Source organism: Sinocyclocheilus anshuiensis, unplaced genomic scaffold (genome assembly GCF_001515605.1).
Source record: "Sinocyclocheilus anshuiensis isolate Anshui unplaced genomic scaffold, SAMN03320099.WGS_v1.1 scaffold281, whole genome shotgun sequence".
Taxonomy (NCBI): Eukaryota; Metazoa; Chordata; class Actinopteri; order Cypriniformes; family Cyprinidae; genus Sinocyclocheilus; species Sinocyclocheilus anshuiensis.
The window spans coordinates 381793-405800 of NW_015540849.1; the positions used below are offsets into that span (position 1 = coordinate 381793).

The window sequence follows — 24008 nt, forward strand, 5'->3', positions numbered from 1 at the left end:
ACGGCTCCGGGAGCAGAAGAAAGAGGGGGAATGGCGGGCGTCGGGGCCTGCGCCATTAGCGGAGGCCTGCTCACGCTAGAGTTGGACAGTGGGGCTGCAGGCCATGGGTAGGGGAGGGGGTTGGGATTGGGGTAAGAAAAGGACTGTGGATAGATATGCGCCGCTAACGGAGGGGTGCTCACGCTGACGCGGCGGCTTGTGAGGCTGGCACTTTGCCGCGATGAGTTGCGAGCTGACGCTCGGTGGATCGAGGAGGGGGTTGGGGGCTGGTGGCTGCGGCATCCGGGGTGCGGCCCAGGCTTGCCGAAGGCCTTCTGCTGCGGCCTGACGACCAGAGGCCCGTCCTCGAGGGAGTGGTGGTTTGCTCGGCCCGTGAGTAAGGAACATAGAGGCCCTGGCTCACTTTATCCGTGGCCTTTGGACGGAGGAGTGGAGTTTGAAGGCACCCCTGGTTGAAGAGAAGTATAGAGGGCGAGGAGATCCGCCTTGGTCAACCAGCGTGGGACATTGACGTCGGAGCTGATGAGCGCCTGACGTAATCCTGTCACGGTCCATTTCTCCGCGGCTGGGGCGGAGGAGAGGGCTGAAGCGTAGGAGGATGCTCAAGAAGGTGGCTGACGCCTGGAAGGCGAAGGTGATGGCGTGCCTCAGCGTGTGGAGGTATGAGCGACGGCGGCACGGGAAGGCCGGCGGCCCCATGTTGCAGCCGCGGGCTCGATTGTGTTGTCCTGCGGAGCGCTGGTGCGCTGAACGGCGACTGGAGACGCCGGAGGACCCATGGTGTCAAAGGAGTTATCGTCCGGGAATAATTCAATCTCTGACATGTTGCGGCGATTGGATGTGCCATTGCTGAAAGACTAGAGATAATGAAGGTAAGACTGCTTTGATTATTTATAGGGGTTCTCTCTTGTGCTGGTTGGATAGATGGTGAAATTACTGATGATGGATTTGCCGTGTTAATTATCTGCGTGTGCTCCTCCCGAAATTTGTTAATAAAACATCACATATTTTAAACATTATGTGTAGACAAACACACACCCATTACTGTCTGCATGCATCAACATCCCACAGTCCTTATTCCCACTCTTCAGTCCCTCAAAGGGTGTTGGATTGTCACCCATGCGTATTTCATTTCAAAAACAGGACAATGCAACTGTCATAACAGGGTGACATGGAATTGATTCTGTCTTATCAGTAGCTTTATGATTCATGAATATGAGGCTTCTGTTGAAGTGATTAATCATTATTGTGTACAAGATATTGCCAAGCAACCTTTATAATAACATTAAAAGGTATGAGGTCCTGTATGAGGCCGATGAGTGTGGTGTCGTCTGCAAACTTCAGGAGCTTGACAGAGGGGTCTTTAGATGTGCAGTCGTTGGTGTAGAGGGAGAAGAGCAGTGGAGAGAGAACACAACCCTGGGGGGCGCCAGTGCTGATTATACAGGTGCTTGTGTGTATTTTCCCAGCCTCACTAGCTGCTGCACGGAGAGCTGAGTTAGTTTGGGCAGGAGGAGGTTTGGAATGATAGTGTTAAAGGCTGAGCTGAAGTCCACAAACAGGATCCTCACATAAGTCCCTGGTCTGTCTAGATGTTGCAGAACATAATGCAGTCCCATGTTGACTGCATCGTCCACAGACCTGTTTGCTCTGTAGGCAAACTGAAGAGGCTTTTTTCCTTTTCTGGTTCCGGAAGACCTGGCGCACCTCGTCTTCGCAGATCTGAATTGCAGGTGTGGGGGAGAGGGGGGTTGCTGGAGGTGTGAATGGTTGTGTGGTGAGGTGTTCAGGGCGGGTGTGGGGTGTTTTTTCAAACCTGCAGTAGAACTCATTCAGATCGTCTGCCAGTTGTTGATTCTCCACAGTGCTGGGGGATGGTGTCTTGTAGTTGGTGATCTCTTTCAGACTTTTTATGTCTGAACTTTTGTGGAACTTTTTTATTTTTTATGGAACTTTTGTATACTCTCCAACTAAAAGGTTTTAGAAATAAAATGTTCCATGAACAATGCAAAAATCCTGTTTTTGTGCTAATGTTTTGAGAATATTATTAAAGACCATATTTATATTACTGGAAGAATGTTTGTCCATAACTTTGAGAGAAGCTTGACAGATGTTGTTCCAAATCTCTATGACGCATTTTTGGTGGGGATTTTTCCGTGACTCTTTCTGTAGCTTTCAACGTTGCTCAGTGGGCTAGGTGACGACAAATGATTGTTGAGAACACCCTGATTCATTCAGGAACGAAACCAGTGACTGTCTTTATCAAGTGAGTTACACTCTTAAAAATAAAGGTGCTTCACGATGCCATAGAAGAACCTTTTTGTCTAAATGGTTCCATAAAGAACCTTTAACATCTGAAGAACGTTTCTGTTTCACAAAAGGTTCTTTGTGGTGAAAGAAGGTTCTTCAGATTATAAAAAGGTAAGAAAGAGATGGTTCTTTAAAGAACCTTTGACAGAAAGATTCTTTCTATGGCATCGCTGTGAAGAACCTTTTAAGCACCTTTATTTTTAAGAGTGTATTGAATCATTTACTTAACCAATCCGTTCAAACAAATAATTTATTTGGGTAAGCCACAGCTGTGCTGATATGTCGTGTTTCAGACGAGATCGGAAGTGGGAACATCCAAGTTGAAATGTCCCACTTCAAATCTCAGTGAATTCCAGTCAATCACACGTCAGGTTAACATATTGACCTCATGATGTTGCCATGACACAAGGGGAGCATTTCTTGTTTTTGTGTCAATTATGGCAAAAAAAAAACGGGGAAAAAATCAGATAAAATGCTGCCGTTCGTTTTAAAAACAGCTGACGAAAAGCAACCTAATGTGTGAAGTTTTTAAGTTTTGATACAAGGCAGCTCCACACTCGTTGGAAGCAGTGACCTCAAATGAGGCGTTTCACTAAAGTTGGGGCTGATTGATCGGCCCCGAGTTCACAAGATGGATCTCCAACTTAAAGCAGCATTCCAGATGTTATTTCCAAGTAGGAGATGGGAAAAATCAAAATTTCGAGTTGTCTGGAACGCAGCATAATTCTGCTGTGGTTTTATTGGAAACTACAATAGACAAAGGATCTGGCAATATTGTGTTTAAAATGTAAGTTACCCACTATTAACTTCTTATTTATTGAACCAGTGTATAAAATCCTGATAGCACACGTACATCACGGAGACGTCTACTTGACGTCTGCATTTACGTCTGCAAGACGTATTTTTTTAGAGTGTCTGCAATATACATCTATTGGACGTTTCCTATCAGATGTCAAATAGACGCCTTTAAGATGTATATGATTTAGAATGTATGTAAAACTGACATCTGAAAGTAGTCTGTCAGACGTTTGTACACAGCAGATGCTTTCCAGATCAAGAGATCTTTAGCAGATCTTGCAGACATACGTGTGCTATCCGGTAATATCACACTCGCGTACAGTTGGTCTGAACATCAGCAAGCCTGTGATTATGTCCAGCCTCGTGCCTATACGGGCGGTGATAGTTAAAATGTATACATTTTAGTCTGTAAAAAGCATTACATATTACCCTGCAGACATGTTCCACCTCCTGTTTCCACTGAGTGATAAACTTAACGCATTCCTGCAGGCTGCGGAGATCCTTCAAGTCCTGTATAACATCAGAAAGGTGATATATTAATTAGGAAAAACTTTGAACTATATCTATCTATCTATCTATCTATCTATCTATCTATCTTTTGGTTTACCTTTTGTCTAGGACTCTGACTGCTCTTGCTAGGAACTGAGCTGTGAGCCTGAAGACCTTCATCAGGAAGATTCCAGCGTACAGCGCCGATAGAGTTACTCAAACCAGCCTCAGGCGCCTCATATTCTGTGACAAAAACAAACATCTATAATATCTAGGCTAGTTTTTGAACATTCAAACACACTTTAAATTGTTATGGTGTTGTTGCTAAAATCATAGTCTCTAAAACTTACTTTTGCCCTTCAGGATACTCTTCATGTTGGCTGGTTTGAAAGTCCAGTTTTGTTTTGAGTGCCTCAGCCTTATACAAAACACAAACTGTCAGCTCATCAAATGTTTGAAACCTTCCAAGTACTTAATTAAATTTAACTTAATAATTGCATATTTAATGTCATTTATCATATAATTTAATAATATTACTATATTATAAATACATTTATTTAACTAAATTAAATATATACTATGATTATAATTTAAATAAATTACACACATTTTTTTAAATACTAATTACTACTACAAATGATTAGGAAGATTAAGAATTTAAAAGACAACACGAATAAATCCCAAATGTAGGTGAAAGCGCATATAAGCTTTTACTTACTGATTCAAAGGCCATTTGAATGGGAAATTTAAAAAAAACCTCTCTGTCATTTTTTAAATATTAAAACACTATGTTTAAATCAAATAGAACATAGAGAGGCTTACATCCCTCACCTTTTCTACTGCGGGAGCAGGCCAGCTCAGAGATTTGTGTTGCACGCCGGCAGAAGCAGAGCAAAAGGACCCAAAAACTCTCCTGCAGTGTCATCTGTGTGGACTACACAATGAACTTTGTCTCCTCAATCCACCCTAGTCACTGACACATGATATCTCACCTATCATTTCGTGTAAACTTATGTTAACTAAGGGGAGAACAGTGATAAGGGCATTGGCATTATGAGCTTATGTAATCAATTTATGTGGGCTGAAAAGCTATTGTAAGGTGTAATCTTTCATTTCAAAGTCAAAATAACTTATATAAAACAGACAACATACAAACATGACTGTTTGATTTAAATTTGAGCAAACTGACTTAAAAATAAATAAAGGCAGCAACAGATTTGATTACGCTTTCCCCAAGTTTCTGATCTACTTCAAAACTAAAAAGTAAATGAATAAAACTAAAATCAATATCTCTGTCAATATTATTTAAACCTACTGTGACATTCAAACTAAGCCAAGACCAGAAATGAATCATGTGAAACTGTTCATATCCTATAGGCAGTTGCAGTTTCAGTTGAAATAATGACGTAAACTGATAAAAATACATGCTGAATTTGCATTTATAATCAGACATACTGATTGCTCATTGCTCATCATCATAATATTACAATTTTTTCTCACCACACCTGGATGACTGGCATTTCAAGATAACTGCAAATATTGTTTGAAATGAAATGAAATCACCTCATTGAACAATAGGTTATTAAGTGACTCAAAGGATATGTCGTTTAATTTTTAATTGATGATTTAGGCAGTAAAATGTTACTCAGATCAACTAGATCTATTTCCCAAAACATGTCTGTAAGATAAATCGACTTAGTGAGAACAGTTAAGAAATAGTCATGAGAGTTTACTATGCTCATTGATTCTTTAAGGAGTCCATAATGCTCCTAACCTTTTTGTAGAGCCATTTTTAAACATAATTGAAAAAATATAATGGAAGAATGTCTGATTAAGAATGTAATTGGGCCATATTTTGCTTCAGCTTTTATTAGTTAAGTCCTTGGTTGGCGGAGGTTTCAGTTTTAGGTTAATATATGGCTCATCCTTTATCTTGGTGCGTATCTCTAAGATAAAAGACGATCATATTGAAGGCCATTTATGTATTACTCATAGTGGTTGCATAAGCATTGGGACTGTATATGGTGTCTTTTTGTCCATATATTTGATATCGGTCTAATATGAGGCTCAATATACAAGGTTAACAGACATCATGTCATTGCATAAGTATTTGAACACCTCAAATTAACAGACCACTGGGTTGTGTACAGGTATTTTATAGTAATGCAAAGCATTATGCATGTGACAGAATCAACAATTCACAAATGTATTTATATTTATTAAATAGGCAGTTCCTGAATAAAAATGTCAACCATCCCAGTCTTCACAATACCTGGGATCAAACAAGCATGTTTTGGCTAATAGCAAAGAGTTGCAACAGATAAGCTAAGCTAGTATGCTGTGTGATTATACAAAATGAGTATCATTTTCTACATACAGTACATCCTATATGTTGGTGTGTGTTTAACTCCAGCTCTTGAAGAACTGTTTGAAGAGGACCGATTCACGTCCCTGAGGGAGAATTTCCACCTAAGGTCACAAAGAAATTTGTTAAAAGAGCAGACAGTTCTGCACAGAAATAAAAACGAAACCGTGAGCTGCCTGTTGTTGTACCTGTGTTCTCATCCTGGGATAGTTCATTTCTGTAATAAACTCATCTGCCACCTTCAGAGCAACTGTCTTCTCCTCTGCATTGGCTCCATTACCTGTGTATCAAAGAAGAAAGTCAATAAACGAAAAAAAGTTTGATTTACTACACACACAAACTTGAACAAATATACACAATCACCTTTCCAAATGTAAATCTTCCCACTAGATCCATTGTCCAGGATGAAGCAGTCATCTTTCTCCAGCAGCTCTTGACTGAAAGGGCCTTTGTCACACAGTTTTGTCAAGGTCATTTGGCATGTCGCATTAGACACCTGAGAGAGAGAATTACAATAACGTGAACTATTATTTTCCCTATAACATACTTGGAACTGGTTTTGTTTGATTTGATTTATAGATAGACAAACAGTTTGATTAACCAAAACAAAAAAAGGTTAGGTATTTTTGATACCTGCAAAATACACTGTAAAGGAGAGCGAGCTGACCTTGTAAAGGGAAGCAGAATTAATGATGTCTGCTTCAGTGTCTTCCTCTGTTGAGCTGTCCTTCAGAGCTGGGATTGAACCAAGTGCCTTTTAAGCAAAAATAGAGATGGTGTTATCATTTCTAATCTATATATGGATAAACTTATTGATACAATTACTGTGGTGTCCACTACCAGTAGATAGATATATATATATATATATATATATATATATATATATATATATAAATATATATATATATAGAGTGTATCTGTTCTCAATATTTTGATTTTTTTGCACCCTCAGATTCCAGATTTTCAAATAGTTGTATCTCAGCCAAATATTGTCCTATCCTAACAAACCATACATCAATGGAAAGCGTATTTATTCAGTTTTCTGATGATGTATAAATCTCAATTTTGAAAAATGAACCCTTATGACTGGTTTTGTGGTCCAGGGTCACATATATATAATTTAATTATGTTATGCAAAATTTAAATGAAAAACTGATTTTAAATTCAAATGAATTTCTTATTATGTGGTCTTTGGTGTTTGTCACCTGAACCATCTCCAGTGGTTCCTCTCCCTCTGTCACATCGATGATGTGAGCTTTCCCATTCCTTTCAGTGTCTCTGATCAGCATTGCTATCTCACGCACCTTCTGACGCTCAAACATATTGGCTTTGGAACCGCTCCATGCGACTACAGTCTGAACATAAACATATGTGCATTTGCATGATGACACCAAATGACTGGCCATGTTTATCCAACTAAAACACCATAGCAGCACAATGACAGACAACATTACAAAAATAACTTTTTTGACATACACACCTCTCCAAGGTCCAGTATAAAACAGTCGCCCTTGTTGAAGCTCCCCCAGCTAAGCTCCACCTCTCTTGCACGGATGTTTTTCTTTCCTTTGACTTGGTAGAGATGTGTAACAGGACCAATCCTGGACCTGGCACTCTTAAACCCAGAATCCACCCCACCCTCCTGAGACAGATAGAGAAACTAGTAATTCCGTAATTTCATAGAGGAACGTTCTTTGCACCTACTCTACCGATCAAAAGTCTGGGGTCTGTAAAGCTTTTTGGAAGGTTTTTGAAAGTCTCTTATGCTCACCAAGTCTGCATTTAATTGATCAAAATCAGAATAAAAACAGCAAAGTTGTGAAATATTATTACAATATTTAAATATATAGTTTTTTAAATGAAATGTATTCCTTTGACAGCAAAGCTGAATTTTTCAGCAGCCATGACTCCAGTCTTCAGTGTCACATGATCCCTCAGAAATCATTCTAGTATGCTGATTTAGTATACAGTTCTTTGATGAATAGAAAGTTTAAAAAGAACAGTATTTATTGAAATAGAAATGTTGATCAGTTTAATGCTCCATCCGGACAGCTGAATCCTTTACAAGTTTCAAGAAACAACTAAAAACTCATCTCTTCTTTGAACATCTAACTGTCTCCTAAAAAAAAATTATATTTCTTTCACTTTATCTATGCTCTTATTTTGCTTAATATTTTCCTCAAATGTAAGTAGCTTTGGACAAAAGCATCTGCCAAATGAATAAATGTAAATGTAAATGTGATGCACACTTGTTGAATACAATATTACATTATTTTTCACTGATTTGTTGTTTTTGTTCTACTGCTGTCCCTTACTCTCACCTTGTAGCTGACTCCTTTAGGGAAGAGTCCCATGAACTCAGGTGACTCATATCCTTGCACCTGTCGGTGTTGTACTGGCTCTCCTCCCAAGAAGCTGTCCAGTTGAGTGGCAAGCATGGCACAAGCACCCTGCTCATCCCGGGACGACTTCTCACCTTGATCAGGGAAGGAAAGCCAACAGTAAGAGAAAATGCAAAATCTTTTAGATTTTTACTTAATTTAAATATTAAATAAAATATTTTAACAGTGCATATTTTAACAATGCTGTATATAAGCAGCATCAGATGCATTTTCATTCATTCTACATGATTTATATACATGCATACATGTGCATGCATGTGCAACAGATGCTACACACCCATCCACATGTGTAGGTCACTTCCATCTTTTCCACGGTTGCTGAGCACAATATATGCATCCCCATTGTAGAAGATTCCCCTCTGTGATGGTTCAAGGAGCACGGCCCTCATCTTCTCAACCCTCCAGACATACAGCCCTGGCTCTCGCACTTCATGGGTAAACTGGTTCTGTGCCGCCCGCAGATTAAGCATCCTGCTGAGGGTGGAGAGCAAGATTAAAGAGCGTGTGTTCACGTAAAGGTCCGGGGCTGCGTTATGAGAACGGCAACAAGTGAAGAGAGGAGGAGGTGAGGTAAGAAAAGGGGGAATGAAGCGAGGAGAAAGCGAGAGGGGATGAGAGAGAGAGAGAGAGAGAGAGAAAGAAGAGAGACTATGTACAAGGAAGAACAGAAACAGGGAAAGCAAGGAGATAAGGAAGGAAATATCAAGTGTTATAGTGAAATATGATGGATGTTGTAGAAGCAATGCAATCCAAACAGAGAATTATGGCATGTTTAAATATAGGACGAATGGAAGGAGAGAGACAGAAAACAAGAAGAATGGTTTAGGGAAGGAGAAAATGGGAATACAGGAAACAGAAAGTTGAAATACGGGAAGTGATGGGAGAGAAAGAGCAGCGGACAGTGAGATCGAGTAGGTTTGATGGAGTTAGCCTGGTCTAGACAGTAGAGGCGGGGACCCTGAAGGTCAGGGGTCAGATATGGAAGCAGAGCACGGGATTGCATGCTCTATTAGAGATGCACAATGGGAAGGCCGGTGGGAGGTGAGAGCAGAGAGATCACATATAATAGAGCTGTAAAATGAGATGCAATTGTGCCACACAAATAATTCATAAGGCCAACTGTTGCGCAGCCATACAAGACACACGGCTTACAAACACCCAGCCACGCTCACCAAAGACAGATAGACAGATCAACAGAGCAAGTTCTCCCCTAGTCACTGCGTTTACAGTGATTACTTAATCGCATTAAGCGGTCAGATGTGAGGTCACAAACAGAAATAAACCACATGAGAGTGATGCATCATCCTTTGACTGGTTTCACATGATCGATGTTAAAATATCTGAATGTTTACACAATCTCCACATCAAACATCTTGAGAATGATGACATCTATGTTTCCTCTTGAATGATTATGAGTGTAAATTTGTGTCATGTTGGAGCAGATGGTAAAACGGTCGAACGCTCACTTTGACGCCTGCTGACACCTCCTTTTTTCACTTCCCTACACTGTAAAAGAAAATCTGTGACATTTACGGTAAAATACCGGCAGCTGTGGTTGCCAGAACTTCACCATAAAAAATATGGTAGCAACATTTTAGGTTTTACAGACTTAACTTAAATTCACAATAAAATACCGTATTTCATTAACTGATGTAATGTTAATAAACCAACATATTGAAGTGTTAATATCTGTTTTGAACCATTGTAATGCACTGATAACCACCAAAAGCTGGTGGTGATGAGAAAGTCACATGATGAACCAAAGCTCATCACAAACAGCTTTTCTACGAGCTGAGGAGGGCAATACTTTTATATAGAAGGTGCACAGTGTCATTCACACAAACACTAAACCCCATCATGGTGACATACATAATACTGAAATAATACAATAAACATTAATTTGTAAGATTTAAGATTAAACCCTAATGTACACAACTGATAAGAAAAAACTAAGAAAAAACATTTTATTTCAACAACAAAAAAAACATAAAATATGAAGCGTCATGCAGGGAATTCTGGGAGTGTCAATTTACGGTTTTTCACTGTAAATTAGACAATTACTTTTTCTTTTTCACTTCCAAAAATGTATTTTTAACAGTATTTTACTGTAAAATTACATTAAATGTAATTACATTTATTCACCGAATATAGTATGGAAACTTACTGTTAACCAGTTAACAGGTTTTTACTGTAGCATTTTTACACTCTTTTACTGTTAAAATCACAATCTTTTACAGTGTATAACTTTCAAATAAAGTATGAATAGTACTTTACAAACAGAACATTTACAAACAGAATTTGATGAAATTGCAACCAAAATAACAATTTTTTTTAACTCCACTAGTACCATTTTATTCATTCCTTAGCCGGGTTGTGTACCACTTAGAACTGAACTGAAAATTATTTTCAAATACAGTTGCTAAATTTAAAGCAAACAGAACACAGAATTGCGATTCAAATTTGAATGTAAGGAATTAGAATAAATATTCTGATTATGGAAAAAGAAATTTAACATTGTCATATAGGTACTGAAGACAAGTATTAAAAATAATTAAAGTATTAGAAAGAAACAGTGTAATCTTTTTTATTTTTTTGTAAAAGTAATAAAATGAATATTGAATATTCTTTATAATATTCATCTCTCTCTCTCTCTCTCTCTCTCTCTATATATATATATATATATAAATAATACTCTTAGTTATATTTTTAAGTTATGTATAACTCATGATTTAAAGAGCCACAACATAAAAATGTATTATCTGTCAATTTCCTACCTTAATGCAATGGTCTTTGTTGATGTCAGTCCAGCTCCAGACAGTTCTTAAATGTAACTGCTGCCGAATCAATTGGCTCTACTGCATATACAGTTGACTGACTTGCTTCATAACTTCTTGCCATTTCCCCCTCAGTAACTTACAAAGGCCAGGCACAGTTATTGAGGCAATTGACTATATGTGGAGCTCTTGGTTAGAAGACAAAAGCTTGTTAAGCAAATGATTAGCCGCAGGGAAATTCTGATCATCAGCATCTCACATCTGTTGCAAACACACTGTATGCAAACACATCTCTTTTTGACTACACAAGCAACACATCATTTAACTGATCCCGTTCTCGTGTCATTTATGGAAAGAGTGAGAGATAAAGGGCAAGAGTAATGAAAAGTCGAAAGACAAAGTCAAAAGAACAATGTCTAAAAATGTAACCCAATGAACTGAAGCTTATTCTATTTTTATCAAGAACTTCTGTATTTTTATGGTTCACCTCATCCACAAATGGGGAACATTAAACAGTTCGACTGATATGGATTTGTTAGGTAATTATTTAATGACCTTTTGGGATGTTCAAAACATTGGATGCGGGAACTTTCATACAACTACAGAAAACTTAAGTTTCATTATAAATATCTTAATTTGTGTTTCAAATATTAACAAAAGTCATACAGGTTTGAAATTACATGAAAGTGAGTAAATGATGACAGATTTTTCTTATTTGGTGAACTTAACTTTTAAATTATGCAGTATACAAGGAACAAGAGAGAAATGTGAATTTCATTTTCACTCACTAAATTCAGTTCACATCATTCTAGTATCCTATAACAGTACATCTTCATACCACATATACTTACCACAGTCTGTGTAGTCAAATAATAACCTCTAGGCCAACGACAAGTGGAATGGGCATGTATTATTTTAACCAAGTAGCTTATTTTATGTGTTGGTCTGGGATAACAAAGAGAAAATATTTTTTTTCTTATGTAAAAAAGTGGTTTCGCTTGACAAATGTCTCTTTTTTTATGTCATTGTGGTTTCAGTCTTGAGCAGTGAGTGACAAATGTCTTTCTCAGGTTGTGATCAGTGATCACCAGTGTTGGGGAAAGTTACTTTTAAAAGTACTGCATTACAATATTGCGTTACTCCCTAAAAAAGTAACTAATTACGTTACTTAGTTACTTTTTATGGAAAGTTATGCATTATATTACTTTTGCGTTATTTTTTAAATTTAAGCAGGGCTTGATTGTTTTTAATATAAGAAGTTCTATTTATAGCACATATAAAAGCCCTTTCACACCAAAAAGTGTAATGAATAAACCTCAGGCTGAAGCAAAAGTAAATTCACGTCTGAACGCAGAAGAAGAAACACTCTTCAGCAATAAAAAAACAAAGCACAATTGTTAGTTTCTCTAAAGTTATAAAAAAGTAATGCGTTACTTTACTAGTTACTTGAAAAAAGTAATCTGATTACGTAACTCGCATTACTTGTAATGAGTTACCCCCAACACTGCTGATCACCATGTCTTTTTGTACTGTTTTAACTTCAATGTGATATTTTTATCCTTCCCGTTTAACCATTATCTTTGAATGGATGAATATAATAAATAATAGGTTGACAAAATGATACAAAATACTAACAAAGCAAAGCAACAACATGGGCGCAGCCAGTTCCGCCCCGGTGACGTCACCACGGCTGCAGCTGTTCGGTTCGTCTGAATGGTATTTCACAGACAACGCGTATTTTTCGACGGAGCGACTTTGATGTAACTACGAAAGTGACGGTTTTTTTTTTTATATATATATTTGAAAGCATATACGGTTCATCTTCGGTCAGACGTGGAACGTCGTATAACGGAAGACGGTTGTTAGCTAGCTATCACGGCTAAGCGCTTGCTGATGAGCTAGATTTGGGTATCTGTTTTCGTATCGGACTATCTTGGGTATGTCAGAACAACTCAGCCGGTCAACTTTGTCGAAATTAAACATATAGATATATAAACTTAAGCAAAAGTGGTAACTAATACTGTTGCATGATGTTATTTAGACTGTATTTAAAAAATGTTTTCGCTTTGTTGTAGTTTCGCATTGACGGTGAAAGCGGAAGACGCTGTTTGTATAAATTGCGATGTGCTTTTGTATTCAACTTAATATTTCATCTGTTGTTTTAAAACTTTAGTTGTATATTACACGTGTAATATTATGAATGAAACGTGTTATCGTGTTTGTTTCGAATTAGTCTTCTGAATGTGAAACTCGAGGCCTTGTCGGCCCTCAAACACGCGTTCATGTAACGTTAGGCCAGGAATGTGGTGTCGTCGACCTCGTCTTAATTTGCTTAATTTCCACATAATTAAATAAAGGACGATCCTTTATTTCAGCACGATGTGTGAAACAATCAAAACAATGCAATGTGAAACAAATAAAACATTGCATTTTGAGTGTTCATTTGATTATTTGTCCCTGCAACACGACTGACAGGGCAAAGTATCGTGGGATTAAAACGCGTTCTGTGGTTTTATATCGATTCCTTGTAGTTTGGCGTGTGATGATCTCGATATAAACCCATTGATCAGGTTGGACAGCCGCATGCTTTACTAGTATTTGTTAAAAGGGTTTTAAAATATATTTTCTAAATTAAAAAAGACAATTTTAATAAAACACATTAAAATGGCTCTGGGATAGAGTGTAGCATGTAATTTTTGAGCATTATTTAAGATTTGCATGAATGACAAATGCTGATATGGATCGCTTGGCTTTCTTTTTTATTTCCTAGATTTGTTATGCAAAGAACAATACCGGAACTAGTTGGCATTGCACTGCGAGTCGTACTTTTACTTTAAGATTTTAGACGTTTCATTCAAAGTGTTTCTTTCTGTTTTCCTTTTTATTTTGCTGTTTTTATGTCAGTCCTGTTCTGTCATTATTGTGGAAGAGTAACATTTCATGCCATTTTTTTATTTCACTTAAGATAGGTTTAAAAGCTGAAAAATGGTGAGACAACACTCAGGATCTCCTCGTTCCAAACACAGGTACTACAATGCTGTAGATATAATATTTAATTCTGATGTGTCTGCATAGTGGTCAGCGGCTCAAAATTTAAATTTGTTTTTAATACAGGCCTTTCTCGGTCAACTACAGCAGCATGAATCATGAAGGGCGATTTGGCCCCCCTTCAAGAAGCCAGAGAGGTTTTAGAGGACCTCCTGGAAAAGCCCCTCCAAGTTGGAGAGATAACAACAGCAGTGGACCCCAGCCATACCCCAAGAGGCCCTCGTTCATGGGTGAACGCAGAGAACGGCCACATGGACCGTGGATGCAGCACGAGGATAACTTCCATCCGTATCCCAGCTCACAGGATTCACAACGGGGCCGCAGGAGGCCTTCTCCGCCTCGCTCAAGCCGCCCTCCCCCAGTCCAGCACAGGCAGTCCCCACATGGTCCTATACATGGACCGCCTAGCCACAGAGCACCACTTTTCCACGAAAACCACCTTAGCCACACATCTCCATCTCGCCATTTCCACGGCCCTCCATCAGACAGGCGGATTCCTTCCCCACATAGTTCCTTCAGAGGTCCACAGCGACGCCCAAGCCCTCAGGAGCATGACAGAAGCTGGTGCCCCACTCCTCGGGAGAGGCTCAGGCCCTTTGGCCGACCAGCACTTGGCAGGCACCACTGGAATGGCCCAGGAGGTTACCCTCACCCCCCCGGTGGGGATTTGAGGCTTTCCGGCCCACCCCAAAGAAAACCCAGAGAGTTTCATGGAAGGAGTTCATATCCAGAGAGGTACAAGAATGAAGCTGTGCAGGCTGGGTAAAGTAAAAATACAGTTATGTGTTAGAATGCAAAGTCCAGTACACTGCAGGGTGGTGAGAGTAAATCCCAGCTTCCTTCAGCTTTCTGTCAGTGTAAAGTACCGCAGGATCTAATGATAAAGCCCATAAAGTGAAACTGGAGAAAATGTAAAACCATTTGAGGCTATTTTCCCTTATGGTTATACTGGCACAGAAGTGATATGGCATTCAGCAGCCTGGGGCTGGATCTAAATTGATAGAAGTTAAGAGCTTCCACAAGAGCTTTCTCAAGCAGCACAAACTGGCATTATAACCAACATGTTTGTATTGTTTGTAATGGATATGTAGGTGGTCTGCAGAGAGAGATCATCGTGTGCCGCATGGAGAGCTTGGAAGGGAGTCCTGGCGCCCCAGCATGGAATGGGCACATGGAGGAGGGGGAAGTCCACATACTCGGCCCCCTTACAGATCGCCGGCACGAAGACCAGGCCCACCCCCATCTGGATCGTCGCTCAGACCGTATCCTCCATTTCGACTTCAGGAAAGGCCCTTTGGATGGCCAATGAAGAGGAAGAGTCAAGAATTCAGACGGCCACCGTCATCAAGCGCTTTGGAGCATGGGCCACCAAAGCGCTTCCGCAGGGAATTGTCAGTGAGACCTCTTCCTCTCAGGGGCTTCCGAGGTCGTGGTTTGTCCCTTCAAGATAAGAGTCGACTGATAAAAGCACGGAAGTTTAGAGCGGAGTCAGTGGCCCAGTTCAAACTGCCTCCACCAAGGCCAAGAATCTCGGAGAGAGTCCAGAATCCCAAGCCTCAGACTGCACCAAAGAATGCCAAAGATTCCCCAGGAGTCCCACCACGGAAGTTATCACTCAAAAAGATGCCATCATCCAGAGAGTCGTCCCCCCACACAGACTCCAAGACTGCAGAGCCTGAGAGGGACTCGGAAACAAAGGTGGAATCCCGTCGCTCTGTGAGCGCACACAGGTATGGTATCACCCCTCACACTGTGGCAATGGGCGCGTGATGTTTAGAAGGTCAAGCTTCCTGTTTTTCAATGGCACAACTTTCATCAAAGGGGTGTCACCTTGTCAGATGAGATGGATGAGGAGAGAATAAAGAAAATCATGCCTGTTTTCCTCCTCATTATTGACAACAGTATGATGTTAATCCTGACCTTGTCAAGAGAATGTGATAAGAGATAAGTCTGAGCAAGTGGTCTTTCAAAAGTTTCACAGTCGCAGTCCTTTTTGTTCCAAAAGTCAAATGCCATTTGTTCCACAATGATGCATCCAGATCTCTGACCCTCTGACCCAGAAGAGATGTTTAAAATGTCTTCCAGGGAGGGAAGTGCTTTTTAAGCCTTAATCTTAAGTGTTTGCAGAAGGACGCTCTGCCTCATTATGCAACTAACTGCAGTAACCATGAGCAAAATTCAGTCTGTCACTGCTACGTCGTACGGACATAGGATAAGATGTCTTGGAAAATGGAAATGTGAATGGATTTCATAGCGAATGGACAAGAATTCCATTTCTACAGTTACGACGTTTAGACCCTGTCATTTGATATTGTTCCCTTTGAAGAACTTGATTGGTTGGATGAAGAAACCACAACTCTGAGGCTGTACTCGATTATCAATGGAAACCAGATTTGTTTGCAAGAAGAGAAAGAACTACCATTCCTTGATAGAATTAATGAAAGATTTGGTCAGCATCGGATCAGATGACCATGTTCAAAAGAATGAAACTCCATGTCCAATAACCTCAGGAATGCCTTGAAACTGCACCCAACAACAGGCCTCTACGTGTGAGGAAGACACATGCACTTTCTTCTGTGACAGATCAGAGACATCAACAAAATGGACATTCTTTTTTGTCACATCCCTCCTTTGTAACTACAGTCCTTTATCATCACATGGGTGGTATTTATGAAAGATTTAGGCTCTTAAATGCCTTTTATCCTTGGCATTGCAGCATTGACGACAAGCAGGGATCATGTTATCTTACACAACCAAACCATTGGCTGAAAAGGCAGGAAGTTGGAGTTGTGCTGAAGATAAGACCTGATCCAGTTGTGCCTAATGAAACATTTGCCAAAATGTCAAGCATTAATTTATAGTCGTAGAAGTTCTGCAACTGAAGAACTATCCAAGCAAGTTTAGTTCTAAACACCTACCAGTTATGTGAAGATGGATATGATACCCGAGTTTGAAGGTTCTGCAGTTTATTCAAGGAGAACTGGCCAAAAATTTCTAGAGAAATCAGTCTCGTATTGGGAAGATGCTCTCAGTGAAACTTTACCTCAATACCATCGCAGAATCCAGAGCTGCAAACCAATGTTTATACCATGAAATGCGTGTTCCAGCATGAAGCGTTTGCAGTCTCCCAACACATCTAATCAAGTATGAAAGGATAGGTCGAGAGGAATGTGTCTGGCTTGTCAAGTCTGGATAAAAAGGAAGCGCTCGCATGCCTGTCTGTTCACTTTTTGGAGCGTAAAATGATTCCTACATGACGTTCTTCAGTCCACTCATTCAGTCTGCCTATATCAGTTATTCACGTTAGCAAAAGGAAGGCTGCTAAAGGCCAAGGTGAATCAGGGAAAATTAATCTACCAATTCAAACTGAAGCATGGCGATGATGGGCTTGCTTTGCTGTAAGTACCCATGTAGTAATCCATCATTGGTCCTTCTGCATTTGCAACAATACAATTGGGTTCTTGAGGACTGTGAATGTTTGAGTAATTTAGTTTTGAAGTGCAACATTTCTCTCCTCAGATCACGAGGCACAAGCTTATTCAACTTTGAAATCAGATTACATTGTGCATGCCTTCTGCTTTTTCTAAATGCTTGATGTTTAGAATTTATTCCTTAAGTGCCCAGATGATGTGGATGATGACTTCAAATGCCTCGTTGACTTTCTTTTCAGCTCTTCACCAATAGGCCGACGACTTTCACCTGATCTTGTTGTGGTTTCCCATTGGGAGGCGGGGCACAAACCCAGCACTAGCCCTAAGAACAATACACCCTGGAGGAATAAGGCACCCAAGAGCAAATCTGGTAAAAGTCTGAATGATTTGCAAATAATTTATTCTGTAGCCGCATGCTAGTATCATGTAACGTTCTTAACTTTTTTTTGTTCTTAATTTTCTTGATCTTGCAGAGGAATCAGAATCTCATGGAAATTTAACACTGAATGAACGCTTCACCAAGCTACAAAGTCCTATTAGATCTTCACAGGAGCAGAAAGAAAGACGGTAAGTGAGGAACTGTATTCCCGTTCTGTTACAGCTGCTAAATCTTAACAATTTAGTTGAATGCAACCCTTTACAATTTTTGTAGGTCTTCTGCAAGTCCAGAAAAAACCCTGAGGAAGCCTGGATCATTTCAGGTAATTAAAGTCTTAAAACGTTGATCTATTTTACTCCTCAAGAGTGCTTTAGAAGTAAAAGCATGTCTTGGGTTATATCACATTTTCAATGTGTTAGTCATTTTTGTTATAGTGATTTGTAGTGAAACACGTTTCTCTATACATAGAGGCCTAATTTCCAGCCAACTGCTGGAGTGAAGAGGGGATCAGCCCCTGATGGAGTTACTAGGAAACCATTGATGGTAAGCGATGCTTGTTGGTATACTGTTTTTGAACTGAATAGTTTTATTATTCATTCCCAACACTGAATAATAATAACAGTTATACACAATTATTATTTAACTGTCTAGTCTTTGTAGTAAAAAAGGCTTTATTTGGTTTATGTTGTTTCCATGCACATTTAAAAAAAAAAAAAACTTTGTCCTCTAAGGGCACTTTAATTCCAAGACCACCCTTCAATCAGAAGCCTGTCTTCAAGAAGAGTCAAAGTATCATGTCAAAGTACAAGAACCTGCAAACGTTGCGGCATAAAGTGCCTCATCAGCGTCAAGCCACTAGCTATCGCCGGTGGTAGCCCAAAATGGTGAGTCTAGTTTCATGCACCTTAATGATACATAATTGTATTTTTTTGTTGAATATTCAGTCACTTAACTATTATCCATTAATATTACTTTTTTGTAGATTGCATATGCTGAAGCAAGTCGTCCACTGTAGAGCCTTTTTATGGAGCTCCTTTACTCCCTCGCCTTCTCTTATCTCCTGTTGTACAACAGTTTGAACTAATCTCTAAAAAAAAAAAAAAAACCCGCAAATATCACCAAAGTATTATTTTTCTTCTATAGTAGTTTTTTTTTCTCTTTGGTGTGCTTTAGAGATAAAGTCTCGAATTCTGTGCTTTTGTCTCTTTAGAGTTTCAAAAACAGATTAGCATTACATTTTTGTATATACATTTAACCTGTACAAAAGCTCTCTGTTTGCCATCATTTTGTGAAAATATGATTTTTAGCTTTGGTTAGAATTCTTTTTCGACATGTGGTTATGTTTATACATCAGTGTCTGAATAGCTGCTTTTTGAAAGCGACTGGTAAAAAGACTCATATCATGTGAAACGATCCTTGTAGAATGCTGTATGATGACTAGCTTTCATTTGATGAAATGAACTGAGTTTGTTTGAGCTCCATGTGTTGATAAATGGCTTCCCTGAAAAGTTTTGTTTGTGTAGCTCATAAAACACATATGTACATTCTTTGTAATCAGACACTTGGAATAAAACTGGAATTGTCAGATGCCTTCCGTTGTGTGAAATCAAATACTATACTGCTTCTTGCAGTTTGCACGTTTGCGTGCAGGATTCCCCTCACTCTTTGAATGTACCTACATTTCGGATACATGGATTCTGAGAGTAGACTATTGAATGCTCAGTCAGTCACAAAACCTACCAAAAATTCTGACTCATTTGTAACCTTGCTTTTGATTCATGTGATGTGGCGATGGTATCTCAGCAGTTTAATGCTGAATTCTTTCCAACCTATGTATTTCTGTCATCCAGTCTGATATTGAATTTCCTGCAGCAATGTTAAAACAATGTTTTTTGGCTAATACATAGATGCCCAATCCAGTTCCTAGAGAACTACCTTCCTGTTGAGTTCAGTGCCAACCCTGCTCCAACATGCCCATCTGTAATAAGTGTTTCTAAAGGTTTTATTTATCTGGTGAAGGTGTTTTTGACTAGGGGTGGAGCTGAACTTTGCAGGAAGGTAGATCTCAAGGAACAGGTTTGGGCACCCCAGTCTTTGCTCAAAGATGGATATTTTTAAAGGTAATAAACATACTGTTGACCTGAACATTGCACATTAGTTGTTGAGGCTTACGTAAAACCACATATGCGGAGTAAGACCTTGATATCCTAAAATTCTGATATCTGGTGTTCAAAAGAGTGGGAACCCTGTCAAGTTTTATTTGTATAGTGCTTTTTATAATATACACTATTACCAAGCATCTTTACAGATAACATTAATGTTTATAATACCTTAATGCCTAGCTCTATGCATTTAGCAGTTTGGAGCTGGTGATAGGGGTATGATAAAAACAATCGGAACAGCTGAGTTGCTATAGTGTATCACTTTATATGAGTTTACTGAATATATGTAGCTAAATATATAGAAATTGAAAGTTGGGAACATGTATTGTGAGAAAAAGCAACATAAACCGAATTATGAGCAGCATACACAACATCCAGACTTAATTGAAAAACAGTTGTTTTAGTAAATAACACAAAAATCAGAAAGCAGGTTGAATATTACAAAGAAACGACAATAATGATCAAGTCTCTTAATCTGGTAATAGATGCAGTTATAACTTCCAGTTGCTTAATTAAGTTTAGCTAATTATCACTGCAGTTAGGATCTTAACTAGCTGGTTCTAGGGCTTTCAGGACAGTTGAAACCCGAAAGCATCTTCTGTCTTTGTCTGATCCTTATGCCTCGGCCTCTTTCAGAACATCATCTTTCTGTCGGAAGTAGTCTCTGAACCAGTCAATATGTTCTTTTTTCTGTTGGACCGTGAGTTGGTGATTCTTTGCGAGGCCTGTGATTACAAGTTCCATGAAGTGCCTGACTGGACCCTGCCGGGGGAATGATTCATCAAGGTGCTTCTCCAGGAACACATGCTCATGGAAGGGCACACTCGCCTCCTCTTCCAGGCCTGAAAAAGTTGCACAAAGAAAAGTTTAAGATAAGGTACAGGATTTAAAAACTTAAAGCTAGATGCAACCTATTCTTGCAGTGGAACTCACCAGCCTCATTGTTGATTGGATATTGCCAAAGTTTGCCATCTTTGGTCCACTGGATCATCTCCTCAAAGCCATTCCGAGGCGTTTGATTTGTTGCCTGGATAATTTGATTAGCTAGATCAATGTCCCAAAGAGTAGGGCCTGAAATTCAGTGCGGGGAATGGGACAGGGTAAGTAAATACACTCCGTTTCACTTGGACATGCTCAAATGTGCCAGTTGAATGGTGTTTATACCATAAAACAGAACTTTTCCTTACCCAGATCTGACAGTGTGTCTTGCTCCATGCCTGCAGTAAAGATGTTCAACCTCTTACTAGTGAAGGGACTCTTCCTTTAAAACAAAACAAAATGCACAAGTTTAGTGGGAAAATATATTTAAAAAGAACATTTTAGGGAAGTTTTTTACCTTCTGCGTACTGCATCAAGTTCACCGGTAATGCCTCTGTCTTGAGTATATCCCTTTCCGTCATCATCAAAACGAATCTGACTGGTAGGTCTGGCGTTTGATCTGCCATTCGTCCTCCTTCCGACTTTCATATCTGCAATTATGTGTCTGAAAGTTTTGAGATATCACATAATTGTTCCAACAAATGTACCAATGTTACACTTTATTTACACCATAAGGTCTATAGTTTTATTAACAACTTTCACAACAAGCATTTTTATGCAATCAAAATCACAGAAATAGCAACAGATTTTTTCGTTCTTATTGCAATGTACACCTAAGTGAAACAGATTATGGAAAAAAATGTAGGTCACAGACTTGGTCTCATCCATCGCTTGTTGATTGAATGGCGGCAGATATGAATGCGAGCCGTAGTCGATTGTACGAAAGGGGCGGGTCTAAGCAGACTAAATGATTGGACAAGTCCAGCACACATCAACTGAAGTCTGTTGTTTCAATGGAAGATCAAACTATGATGTTTTGATTCAAAATTTCAAGCTCAAATTATTATTTTTTTTTATGTAACTTTACACTAAGTTTAATAAGAAGCATTTAGGAAACAGACATCTGAATTGAGCCCTACCCTATGTTCTGTCCTTCTGCTCTCCTCTGGGTGTCAGGTACGGCTTCATGTTTCCTCAGCTGCTTAAGAAGCTCTGACTCGGCCTGATGTCTGTTTGGCAGTGTGGATGCAGCGGCAGAGACTGCAGCAACCAGCGCTGGATTCAAGGTCCCACTAAAGTACAGAAAATACAGAAAAACTTCACTTCAGAGTGGATGCATTGTTTGCTAGTCAGAAATTAAAAACGTATTAAATAATACATTGTATCATATAATCTTAATTTATTAATCTGAGACTTGTGATTTAGCTATTAGTGTATACATATACAGGTGCATCTCAATAAATTAGAATGTCATGGAAAAGTTCATTTCAGTAATTCAACTCAAATTGTGAAACTCGTGTATTAAATAAATTCACACGACATTCTAATTTATTGAGATGCACCTGTATAAAGTTGCTGTCATCGGAGGCCTTTTAGTTTCAGCATTACCAATTTGTGGATGCATGTACATATGTATAACTCACTGCTGTTGTGAACCTTCAGCTGTGGCATGCTGGAACATGCTGTGTGCGCTTTCCATGGGCTCTTGGTCGGCCCTCTCACTCATTCGTGGTGTCTTTGAGGGTCTTATTTTGCGTACGGTTGTGACCTCCACCTTCATTGCCCCAAGTAGCTCCAAAAGACTCTCCTTGCCACTTTTTGTCTTTTCAACCTGCTTGCTGTCCTCGGGTTTATCCACTGTTTCGGTCTCTAACTGTGATGCCAATGTTGCATTTGAAATTTCGGTGCACTCATTCATTTCGGTGCTCTTCTGCCCATCAGTGTTAACCTCTTCTTTCGCCTCATTCTCTTCTGGTCTCTTTTCTTTGTCTTCTGACAGGGATGTGGAGCTCTCTTTATTTTCATTAAAAGAGATGCTACTGGTTCCTAATGGCCTTGCTGTGCATGGGGCCCTGAAATAAAGAAATTAGATCAAATGAGTCTTCATAATCAAATATAGAATTAATACATGGGCTGGAATGTATATTTACATTTATTCATTTAGCAGACACTTTTATCCAAAGCGACTTATAAATTAGGACAATAGAAGCAATCAAAATCAACAAGAGCAATAATATGCAAGTGCTATGACAAGTCTCGGTTAGCCTAACACAGTACATGTAGCTAGGTTTTTTATTTTATTTTTTGTTATTTATATAATAGATAGACTAGAAAAGAAACAGAGAAAGCTAGTGTTAGAGGCCTTTTTTAAAGAAATCAAGCAGTTAGAAAACGAATAGAGTGCAAGAGATAGAGGGTCAAGTGTTTTTAAATAAAAAACAAATAGATAACATAGAATTAGAATAGAGAGTGCATACATTGCAAACACATAATCCACACGCAAATGGAAAATGCTGCAGGCTAATCAAGTGCTACTTTATTCTGATATCTGAGATATTTCAATTTCAGATTGAGATTTTTAACTGTCATAAACATAATTCAACCAGATCAGAGCTGTCACTTGTCAGTGTCTTAAATCTGTAACTTACCAGATAACAGGAGCAAAACTCTCCCTCTCTTTACATTTGGTGGAAGGTAATCGTGTATTCTGCGTATGAATTAATCCATTTCGAACCTGATAAATATTTATTAACAATCTTCTATACATGATTAACCCCTCTCAGAAGACCTCAATGTCGTCCATGCACGTTTCCCTGTGCAGCACAATCAACTGTCCGGCAGGCTCCTGCTTGAGACGTATAAACGTTCCGGGCGCCTTTTTCCATCGACTAAAGATAACCTACGTATCATTTGTCACTTATTACGAGTGTTTGGACATTCAGCAATTTTATCTGTTTTAATCTGTCTGTATCACATACATTGCTTTAGGATAATTAAATCGGATTGCAACATGAAAAGGGAACCGTTCATA

General features: G+C 39.1%; 3 protein-coding genes and 1 long non-coding RNA gene across 8 annotated transcripts; 2 read left to right on the forward strand and 2 right to left on the reverse strand.

Annotated features, from left to right (window-relative positions):
- Positions 1-1236: 1236 nt before the first annotated feature.
- Positions 1237-20681, forward strand: LOC107687676 (uncharacterized). The gene is made up of 3 exons (XR_001634153.1): positions 1237-1250; positions 9615-9616; positions 20625-20681. It is a non-coding gene; the product is annotated as an uncharacterized LOC107687676 (long non-coding RNA).
- On the reverse strand, positions 5751-11299 carry LOC107687675 (macrophage-capping protein-like). Of its 2 annotated transcripts, none has more exons than XM_016485111.1 (9): positions 11139-11299; positions 8642-8835; positions 8284-8438; positions 7443-7604; positions 7168-7317; positions 6630-6716; positions 6326-6458; positions 6151-6242; positions 5751-6066 (listed from the first exon to the last, which is right to left on the reverse strand). In XM_016485111.1, the coding sequence occupies exons 2-9, from the start codon at positions 8832-8834 to the stop codon at positions 6001-6003; spliced, it is 1038 nt and encodes a 345-aa protein (XP_016340597.1). In that variant the 5' UTR covers position 8835; positions 11139-11299; the 3' UTR covers positions 5751-6000. The 2 variants fall into 2 exon arrangements, with proteins under 2 accessions (XP_016340597.1, XP_016340596.1); XM_016485110.1 differs by having other exon boundaries at positions 8642-8838.
- On the forward strand, positions 12832-19584 carry LOC107687673 (serine/arginine repetitive matrix protein 1-like). Of its 4 annotated transcripts, none has more exons than XM_016485107.1 (10): positions 12832-12898; positions 14104-14164; positions 14253-14921; positions 15278-15916; positions 17857-17987; positions 18091-18184; positions 18270-18318; positions 18465-18539; positions 18728-18880; positions 18979-19584. In XM_016485107.1, exons 2-9 carry the CDS (start codon positions 14124-14126, stop codon positions 18869-18871), a joined length of 1842 nt encoding a protein of 613 aa, XP_016340593.1. In that variant the 5' UTR covers positions 12832-12898; positions 14104-14123; the 3' UTR covers positions 18872-18880; positions 18979-19584. The 4 variants fall into 4 exon arrangements, with proteins under 4 accessions (XP_016340593.1, XP_016340594.1, XP_016340591.1 ...); XM_016485108.1 differs by having other exon boundaries at positions 12869-12898; positions 14108-14164; XM_016485105.1 differs by lacking the exon at positions 12832-12898 and adding an exon at positions 12905-13075.
- mrps31 (mitochondrial ribosomal protein S31) lies at positions 20516-23814 on the reverse strand. The gene is made up of 7 exons (XM_016485109.1): positions 23626-23814; positions 22621-23049; positions 22117-22269; positions 21495-21641; positions 21346-21419; positions 21092-21229; positions 20516-21000 (listed from the first exon to the last, which is right to left on the reverse strand). Exons 1-7 carry the CDS (start codon positions 23742-23744, stop codon positions 20774-20776), a joined length of 1287 nt encoding a protein of 428 aa, XP_016340595.1. The 5' UTR covers positions 23745-23814; the 3' UTR covers positions 20516-20773.
- Positions 23815-24008: the final 194 nt, after the last annotated feature.